The sequence below is a fragment of the Perca flavescens genome, chromosome 19, assembly GCF_004354835.1.
Source record: "Perca flavescens isolate YP-PL-M2 chromosome 19, PFLA_1.0, whole genome shotgun sequence".
In the NCBI taxonomy this organism is placed as follows: Eukaryota; Metazoa; Chordata; class Actinopteri; order Perciformes; family Percidae; genus Perca; species Perca flavescens.
The window spans coordinates 8,774,346-8,784,500 of record NC_041349.1 but is presented as its reverse complement, the minus strand read 5'-3'; the positions used below and the strand labels follow the sequence as shown (position 1 = coordinate 8,784,500).

At 47.9% G+C, this 10,155-nt stretch overlaps 1 protein-coding gene across 1 annotated transcript in view; it reads left to right on the top strand.

The window, feature by feature from the left end:
* LOC114546209 (zinc finger protein 574) overlaps positions 1-9,039 on the top strand; it is a 19,744-nt gene extending 10,705 nt beyond the window's left edge. The window contains exons 6-8 of the mRNA XM_028564898.1: positions 4,415-4,469; positions 6,451-6,645; positions 8,355-9,039. Of these exons, the coding sequence (XP_028420699.1) occupies positions 4,415-4,469; positions 6,451-6,645; positions 8,355-9,039 (935 nt within the window). The remainder of the gene's footprint in view (positions 1-4,414; positions 4,470-6,450; positions 6,646-8,354) is intronic.
* The last annotated feature ends 1,116 nt before the right edge of the window (positions 9,040-10,155 follow it).

Below are 10,155 nucleotides of genomic sequence, written 5' to 3'. Positions count from 1 at the left end.
CTGGACGTGCCTGGAACACCTCCCTAGGGAGGCGCCCAGGGGCATCCTTACCCGATGCCCGAACCACCTCAACTGGCTCCTTTCGACGCAAAGGAGCAGCGGCTCTCTCCGAGCTCCTCACGGATGACTGAGCTTCTCACCCTATCTCTAAGGGAGACGCCAGCCACCCTCCTGAGGAAACCCATTTCAGCCGCTTGTACCCTGGATCTCGTTCTTTCGGTCATGACCCAGCCTTCATGCCCATAGGTGAGGGTAGGAACGAAACTGACCCGGTAGATCGAGAGCTTTGCCTTCTGGCTCAGCTCTCTTTTTGTCACAACGGTGCGATAGATTGAATGCAATACCGCACCCGCTGCGCCCGATTCTCCGACCAATCTCCCGCTCCATTGTCCCCTCACTCGCGAACACAACCCCAAGGTACTTGAACTCCTTCACTTGGGGTAAGGACTCATTCCCTACCTGGAGAAGGCATTCCATCGGTTTCCTGCTGAGAACCATGGCCTCCGATTTAGAGGTGCTGATCCTCATCCCAACCGCTTCACACTCGGTTGCGAACCGATCCAGTGAGTGCTGAAGGTCGCAGGCCGATGATGCCATCAGGACCACATCATCTGCAAAGAGCAGCGATGAGATCCCCAGCCCACCAAACTGCAACCCCTCCCCACCCCGACTACGCCTCGATATCCTGTCCATAAATACTACAAACAGGATTGGTGACAAAGCGCAGCCCTGGCGGAGGCCAACCCTCACCTGAAAAGAGTCCGACTTACTACCGAGAACCCGGACACAGCTCTCGCTTTGGTCATACAGAGATTGGATGGCCCTGGTAGAGACCCCCCACCCCATACTCCCGCAGCACCTCCCACAGTATCTCCCGGGGGACCCGGTCATACGCCTTCTCCAAATCCACAAAACACATGTAGACCCGGTTGGGCATACTCCCAGGCTCCCTCCAGGATCCTTGCGAGAGTGAAGAGCTGGTCCGTTGTTCCACGACCAGGGACGGAATCCGCATTGTTCCTCCTCAACCCGAGGTTCGACTATTGGCGAACCCTCCTTTCCAACACCTTGGAGTAGACTTTACCAGGGAGGCTGAGAAGTGTGATACCCCTATAATTGGCACACACCCTCTGGTCCCCCTTTTAAAAAGGGGAACCACCACCCCAGTCTGCCACTCCTTTGGCACCGTCCCAGACTTCCACGCAATGTTGAAAAGGCGTGTCAACCAGGACAGCCCCTCCACACCCAGAGCCTTGAGCATTTCTGGACGGATCTCATCAATCCCGGGGCTTTGCCACTGTGTAGTTGTTTGACTACATCAGTGACTTCCGCCTGGGAAATCGACGACAATCCCCATTATCCTCCAGCTCTGCCTCTAACATAGAGGGCGTATTAGTCGGATTCAGGAGTTCCTCAAAGTGCTCCTTCCACCGCCCTATTACCTCCTCAGTTGAGGTCAACAGTGTCCCATCCTTACTGTACACAGCTTGGATGGTTCCCCCTTCCCCCCTCCTGAGGTGGCGAACAGTTTTCCAGAAGCACTTTGGTGCCGACCGAAAGTCCTTCTCCATGTCTTCTCCAAACTTCTCCCACACCCGCTGCTTTGCCTCTTTCACGGCAGAGGCTGCAGCCCTTCGAACCCGCCGGTGCCCTGCAACTGCCTCCGAGTCCTCCGGGATAACATATCCCGGAAAGACTCCTTCTTCAGTCGGACGGCTTCCCTGACCACTGGTGTCCACCACGGTGTTCGTGGGTTACCGCCCCTTGAGGCACCTAAGACCCTAAGACCACAGCTCCTCGCTGCAGCTTCAGCAATGGAAACTTTGAACATTGTCCACTCGGGTTCAATGCCCCCAGCCTCCACAGGGATGCACGAAAAGCTCCGCCCGGAGGTGTGAGTTGAAAGTCTGTTGGACAGGGGCCTCCTCCAGACGTTCCCAATTTACCCGCACTACACGTTTGGGCTTACCAGGTCTGTCCAGAGTCTTCCCCACCCCTGACCCAACTCACCACCAGATGGTGATCGGTTGACAGCTCTGCCCCTCTCTTCACCCGAGTGTCCAAAACATACGGCCTCAGATCAGATGAAACGATTATGAAATCGATCATTGACCTTGGCCTAGGGTGCTCTGGTACCAGGTACATTTATGAGCATCCCTATGTTCGAACATGGTGTTCGTTATAGACAATCCATGACTAGCACAGAAGTCCAACAACAAACAACCACTCTGGTTTAGATCAGGGAGGCCGTTCCTCCCAATCACGCCTCTCCAGGTGTCTCCATCATTGCCCACGTGTGCGTTGAAGTCCCCAGCAGAACAATGGAGTCCCCACTGGAGCCCCATGCAGGACTCCAGTCAAGGTCTCAAGAAGGCCGAATACTCCGAACTCCTGTTTGGTGCATATGCACAAACAACAGTCAGAGTTTTCCCCCACAACCCGCAGGCGTGGGGAGGCGACCCTCTCGTCCACGGGGTAAACTCCAACACAGCGGCGCTCAGCCGGGGCTTGTGAGTATCCCCCACCCGCCCGGCGCCTCACACCCTGGGCAACTCCGGAGAAGAAAAGAGTCCAACCCCTATCCAGGAGTATGGTTCCAGAACCAAGACTGTGCGTGAGGTAAGCCCCACCAGATCTAACCGGTAGCGCTCCACCTCCCGCACCAGTTCCGGCTCCCCCCCCCAGAGAGGTGGCGTTCCACGTCCCCAGAGCCAGCGTCCGCCGCCCGGGTCTGGTCCGTCGAGGCCCCTGACCTTCACTGCCACCCATGTGGCATCGCACCCGACCCCAACGGTTCCTCCCACAGGTGGTGGGCCCATGGGCTGGAGAGGGAGTTGCCACGTAGCTTGTTCGGGCTGTGCCCGGCGGGCTCCGTGGCAAACCCGGCCACCAGGCGCTTCGCCGGCGAGCCCACCGTCTGGGCCTGGCTCCAGGCGGGGCCCGGGCTTCCTCCGGGCAGGGTCACTCCATCTCTGCTTAGCTTTTTCATTGGGGTTTTTGAACCATTCTTTGTCTGGCCCCTCACCTGAGACCACTTTGCCTTGGGAGACCCTACCAGGAGCACAAAGCTCCAGACAACACAGCCCTCAGGTTCACAGAGACACACAAACCTCTCCACCACGATAAGGTGATGGTTCACGGAGAGGTTAACACAAATTTATATTCTTATTGTATAATGTCGACTGAAATTTTCAGGAACACATAGTCATGGAAAATTCATGAGAAAGTCATGGCAAAGTCATGGCAAAGTCATGAAAAAGTCATGAAAAAGTCATATAAAAGTCATGGAAAAGTCATGGCAAAGTCATGGCAAAGTCATGAAAAAGTCATGGAAAAGTCATGAAAAAGTCATGGAAAAGTCATGAAAAAGTCATATAAAAGTCATGGAAAAGTCATGGAAAAGTCATGAAAAAGTCATGGAAAAGTCATGAAAAAGTCATGGAAAAGTCATGAAAAAGTCATGAAAAAGTCATATAAAAGTAATGAAAAAGTCATATAAAAGTAATGGTAAAGTCATATAAAAGTCATGCAAAAGTCATGGAAAAGTCATGAAAAAGTCATGGAAAAGTCATTAAAAAGTCATGAAAAAGTCATATAAAAGTAATGAAAAAGTCATATAAAAGTAATGGTAAAGTCATATAAAAGTCATGCAAAAGTCATGGAAAAGTCATGGAAAAGTCATGGAAACGTCATGAAAAATTCATGAGAAAGTCATGAGAAAGTCATGAAAAAGTCATGAGAAAGTCATGAGAAAGTCATGGAAAAAGTCATGGAAAAATTCATGAAAAGGTCATGGAAAAGTCATGGAAAAAGTCATGAAAAAGTCATGGAAAAATTCATGAAAAGGTCATGGAAAAGTCATGGAAAAAGTCATGGAAAAATTCATGAAAAGGTCATGGAAAAGTCATGGAAAAATTCATGAAAAGGTCATGGAAAAGTCATGGAAAAGTCATGGAAAAATTCATGAAAAGTCATGGAAAAGTACTGGTTAAAATGCGTCTGAACCCTGCTACCTATTCTCATCCTTCTTATCAGATATTCCCTCCTTCAGGCAGCTGCTACAGACCAGTATGAACCAGCACAGACTGCCATACACCCAGAGCTCTGACTCTACTAAATACACACTTTTGGGGGAATTTGTGCAGTTTAGTTCGTCTGCAGTCTTTCTTTATGACGCCCTATTGTTGTTGTTATTACATTTTAATGATTGTGTTTACAGCCTCCTGTGTGTGTATGTGTGTAATGGATTCCTGCAGTCTACAGTCACAGAGGAGTTCACCCGTAATAACTTCCAGAGGGGCTCGTCATTAGTACATCTTGGAAGTGCACGGACAAAATAAAAGATTTTTTTTTTTCATGAATTGCTGAGCAGTATATTAAACTCTTTCTCTTTTCTTTTCTTTTATTCTCGTAGAAACCCAAACCAGCCTCAGCAGAGATCAAACCACCGGTTGCTCTTACTTCTACAGGTAACACCAAACACTGACTGACCTTTAGGCAGCTGGTTTCCCTCCGTTTGTGGAGGAGGTCTTTTATATAGACCTTAGTGGTCCCCTAATACTGTATCTGAAGTCTCTTTTATATAGACCTTAGTGGTCCCCTAATACTGTATCTGAAGTCTCTTTTATATAGACCTTAGTGGTCCCCTAATACTGTATCTGAAGTCTCTTTTATATAGACCTTAGTGGTCCCCTAATACTGTATCTGAAGTCTCTTTTATATAGACCTTAGTGGTCCCCTAATACTGTATCTGAATTCTCTTTTATATAGACCTTAGTGGTCCCGTAATACTGTATCTGAAGTCTCTTTTATATAGACCTTAGTGGTCCCCTAATACTGTATCTGAAGTCTCTTTTATATAGACCTTAGTGGTCCCCTAATACTGTATCTGAAGTCTCTTTTATATAGACCTTAGTGGTCCCCTAATACTGTATCTGAAGTCTCTTTTATATAGACCTTAGTGGTCCCCTAATACTGTATCTGAAGTCTCTTTTATGTAGACCTTAGTGGTCCCCTAATACTGTATCTGAAGTCTCTTTTATATAGACCTTAGTGGTCCCCTAATACTGTATCTGAAGTCTCTTTTATGTAGACCTTAGTGGTCCCCTAATACTGTATCTGAAGTCTCTTTTATATAGACCTTAGTGGTCCCCTAATACTGTATCTGAAGTCTCTTTTATATAGACCTTAGTGGTCCCCTAATACTGTATCTGAAGTCTCTTTTATATAGACCTTAGTGGTCCCCTAATACTGTATCTGAAGTCTCTTTTATATAGACCTTAGTGGTCCCCTAATACTGATACCCAGGGCTTGGTTTACACCTATCACCATTTCTAGCCACTGGGGGACCATAGGCAGGCTGGGGGAACTCATATTAATGTTAAAAACCTCATAAAGTGACATTTTCATTTTTCATTTTTATTAGTTATTTTGATGTTTTTTTAACAGTTTTTTTTTCTGCAGCTTTTTAGCAGTTTTTTCCTTGTTTTTTGTGTTTTTTCGTAATTTTAGGCGCTTTGTAGGGGTGGGGGAAAAAATCGATACAGTATAGTATCGTGATACTTTTCGTGGCAATACTGTATCGATACACAGACGCCAAATATCGATCTTTTATGATATATGTGTTGGTCAGTCTGTCTGCTTGACAATCCCATTTTGCACCAATAAAATTGAAGTGAGATGATCAAACAGAGAATTTTATCTTTTTCGATAAAACAGATGTTGACAACATTTTCCTTTGGGGACATTTGAAGTTGGAAAAAAAGTAATACATTGCAATATATCGCAGAATATTGCAATATGTTTAAAATCGCAATATCGTATCGTGACATAAGTATCGTGATGATATCGTATCGTGATGCCTCTGGTGATTTCCACCCCTAGCGCTTTGTTCCGCCTTTTTTTGTGTGCAGTTTTTTGCTCTTTTTTTCGTTATTTTTGGCGCTTTCTTGAGAAGTTTTTTGCTCTTTTTTCATTGTTTTTGGCTCTTTTTTTAGCAGTTTTTTGCTCTTTTGTCATTGTTTTTGGCGCTTTTTTTAGCAGTGTTTTTTGCTCTTTTTTCTTTATTTTTGGCGCTTTTTTTAGCAGTGTTTTTTGCTCTTTTTTCTTTGTTTTTGGCGCTTTTTTTAGCAGTGTATTTTGCTCTTTTTTCATTGTTTTTGGCGCTTTTTTTAGCAGTGTTTTTGCTCTTGTCATTGTTTTTGGCGCTTTTTTTAGCACAGTGTTGTTGCTCTTTTTTCATTGTTTTAGGTGCTTTGGTCAGCAGTTTTTTCCGTTGTTTTTTGCATGAAAGTCCATTCAGATTTAGCAGTTTGATGATGCATCTACCTTTAATTATTAAAAAGTTGTTTATCGATATCGGCGATACTGGCGATGCATTTACTTGGTATCGGATCGATACCAACATTTAGCAGCATCGCCCACCACTTCTCTCTGTTACCTGTCCTCCAGGTGCCACGTGTGTGGCTTTGAGACCGACGGGCCGGCCCTCTTCCAGAGTCACATGACCGAACACCGCCAATGGGAGCACGGCTCCTTCTCGCTGCACTGCTGCGTGTGCGACCACTCGACCAATCAGGAGACAGAGATGAGGGCTCACGCCAACACGCACGTGCACGGGAACACGGGAGCCGACGGAGAGATGAGGTGGGCTCACGCTGAACGTGTGTGTAATTGTGTGTGTGTGTATGTGTGTGTGTGTGTTTGTGTGCGTGTTTGTGTGCATGTTTGTTTCTGTGTCTGTGTTTGTGTGCGTGTGTGTGTGCGTTAGTATGTGTGTGTGACTTTCTTTGATGGTTGAGATAATATCAAACGTTTTTTCTCTCGAAAAATACAACTTTATTCTCGTAACATTACCGTTTTATATCATGCAGGCATGATAAAACTCCTCACCTTTTGGCGAAATTCGCCATTTTGGAACCAAAATGTACGGTGGCCGAGGCGGTTCAACACAAATACAAAAGCTACAACACTAGCTAACAGTAGCTAACAGTAGCCAACAGTAGCTAACACTAACTAACATTAGCTAACACTAGCTAACAGTAGCTAACACTAGCTAACAGTAGCTAACAGTAGCCAACAGTAGCTAATACTAACTAACATTAGCTAACACTAGCTAACAGTAGCTAACACTAGCTAACAGTAGCTAACAGTAGCTTACAATAGCTAACAGTAGCTAGCATTAGCTAACACTAGCTAACAGTAGCTAACAGTAGCTAACACTAGCTTACAGTAGCTAACACTAGCTAACAGTAGCTAACACTAGCTAACAGTAGCTTTTGTGTTTGTGTTTGTTTGTGTTCTCTCTGTGACAGTAAACTGATTATCTTTGAGTTGTGGACAAAACGAGACATTTGATGACGTCACCTTGGGCGTGTGTGTGTCTCTGTGTGTGCGTGTTTGTGTGTGCGTAGGTGTGTGCGTGCGTGCGTGTGTGTGTGTGTGTGTCTCTGTGTCTGTGTGTGTGCATCTATGTGTGTGTGTGTGTATACGTGTGTGCATCTTTGTGTGTGCGTGCGTGTGTGTGTGTGTGTCTCTGTGTCTGTGTGTGTGCATCTATGTGTGTGTGTGTGTGTATACGTGTGTGCATCTTTGTGTGTGCGTGCGTGTGTGTGTCTGTGTCTGTGTGTGCGTGCGTGTTTGTCTCTGTGTGTGTGTGTGTGTCTGTGCGTGCCTGTTTGTGTGCGTGTTTGTGTGTTTGTGAGCGTATCTCTGTGTGTATGCGTGTGTCTGTGTGTTAGTGTGTATTTGTGTGTATGTGCGTGTGTGTGTGTTTTGTGTGTGTGTGTGTGTTTGTGCACGTGTGTCTGTGTGTTGTGTGTGTGTGTGTGTGTGTGTTAGTGAGTGTCTGTCTGTGTGTTAGTGTGCATGCATGGGTGTGTCTCTCTGTGTGTGTGTGTGTGTGTGTGTGTGGGTGTTTGTGTGTTTGTGCACGTGTCTCTGTGTGTATGCGTGTGTCTGTGTGTTAGTGTGTATTTGTGTGTGTGCGTGTATGTATGTTTGTGTGCGTGTGTCGGTGTGTTTGTGTGTGTGTGTGTTTGTGCGCGTGTGTCTGTGTGTGTGTCTGTGTGTTAGTGTGTGTGTGTGTGTGTGTGTGTATGTGTGTGTGTGTGTGTGTGTGTGTGTGTGTGTGTGTGTGTCTGTGTGTTAGTGTGCGTGCATGGGTGTGTCTGTGTGTGTGTGTGTGTGTGTTTGTGTGTGTGTGTGTGTGTGTGTGTTAGTATGCGTGCATGGGTGTCTCTCTGTGTTTGTTTTGTGTGTGTGTGTGTGTGTGTGTGTGTGTGTGTGTGTGTGTGTGTGTGTGTGTTAGTGTGTGTGTCTCATTAACCCTTCCTCTCCCCTCCATGACTCCCCAGATGCCCCATCACCCTACCTTCTGTCTCCTCCGCCTCCGGCAGCGCCACGTCAGTTGCCGCGGCAACCCAGCCGCCGCCCCCGCCGCCGCCGGATCACACCGCCGCGTCCGAGCACCGCTGCCGCATCTGCCAGAGGTCGTTTCCGGGGCAACAGGAGCTGCTGGCTCACTTCCAGGGCCACCGCCAGGGCAACCAGTACCGGTGCGATCGCTGTGGTCACCTGACCCGGACAGCCAACAAGCTGGTGGAGCACGTGCGCGTGCACACGGGGGAGCGCCCGTTCACGTGCGCGCTGTGCCCGTACAGCGCCAAGCGGCGAGACAGCCTGCGCCTCCACTGCAAGGTCAAGCACCCCGGCCACGTGCACGCCCACCACCCCGCCCACGTGCACGCTCACGGAGACAATCAGCGCTCGGAAAACCAGGTTCAGAGGCTTCACACGGTGGCCAACACACACTCTGCTGCTGCCTCCTCTTCTTCTTCCTCTTCTTCTTCCTCTCTGCCTCTGCTTCATCCCTCGTTCTCTGACCGCGCCGGATGGAGGGATCTGTCTCCTCTCCTCCCCATCACCACGCTGCTCTCTCTGAAGCCTCGCTCCCCTTCCTCTTTTTCATCCTCCTCTCCCTCGTCTTGCTCCTCCGCCAAACACTCCTTTCTCGGTTACCTCGGGCTCACGACTCCTTGAAGGCTTTTTGTCTCTTTCTTTTTCTTTTTCTCTTCATCGTCTCTTTCTCTCCTCTTCTCTCTGCTCTTCTTGTTTCTTCTTCTCCCTTTTCTCCCCTTTCCTCTCTCCTGCTCTCCCCTCCTCTTTCCTTTCTTCTCTATTCTTTTTGATTCCTCTTTTCTTCCCCTCATCTGTCATTTCCTTTCCTCTCCTCCCCCTCTCGTCTCTCCTCTCCTCTTTCCTGGTTTCTTCTCTCTTGTCTCCTCCTCCTCTCCATCCTCCTCTCCCTCTTCTCCCCTCCTCTCTTCCTCTCCCCTCCTCTCCATCCTCTCCTCCCTCTTCTCCCCTCCTCTCCATCCTCTTCTCCCTCTTCTCCCCTCCTCTCTTCCTTTCTCCTCCTCTCCATCCTTTTCTCCCTCTTCTCCCCTCCTCTCTTCCTTTCCCCTTCTCTCCATCCTCTACTCCCTCTTCTCATTTCCTCTCTTCCTCTCCACTCCTCTCCATCCTCTTCTCCCCTCCTCTCCATCCTCTTCTCCCTCTTCTCCTTTCCTCTCCTCCTCTCCCCTCCTCTTTCCTTTCTTCTCTATTCTCTTTGCTTCTCCTCTCTCCTCATCTCTCATTTCCTTTTCTCTCCTTCTCTCCTCCTCTGCTTGTCTCCTCTCTCCTTCTTTCCTCCCTCCCCCTCTCGTCTCTCCTCTCCCTTTCCTGGTTTCCTCTCTCTTCTTGTCTCCCCCTCTTCTCTTGTCTCTTTTCTCCCCGTTTCCTCTCCTCTCTTTTCTCCCCCTTCGCTCTCCTCTCGTCTCTTTCTCTCCTCTTCTCCCTTTTCCTTGTTTTCCTCTCCTCTGTTTCTCAGCTCTGTTCTTCTTGATTCCCCTTATTTCTTTCCCACTTCTCATCTCCTCCTCTCTCCTCTCCTCTCTTCTTCTCCTCTTCTTCTTCTCCTCTCCCTCTCCTCTCCTCTTCTCTCCATCCTCTGGACTTTTAAAGTGATGGATGTAAAGCTCTGTAAAGTATCCGAGGTACTGTCACTCCGCACTATGTATGAGAATGTCAATCAGCTCTTGTTATGCTCAATGCACTGAAACACAAAGATAAGGAACGTTTTGAATTTATTCAACTTTTTTGCATCATGCTCGT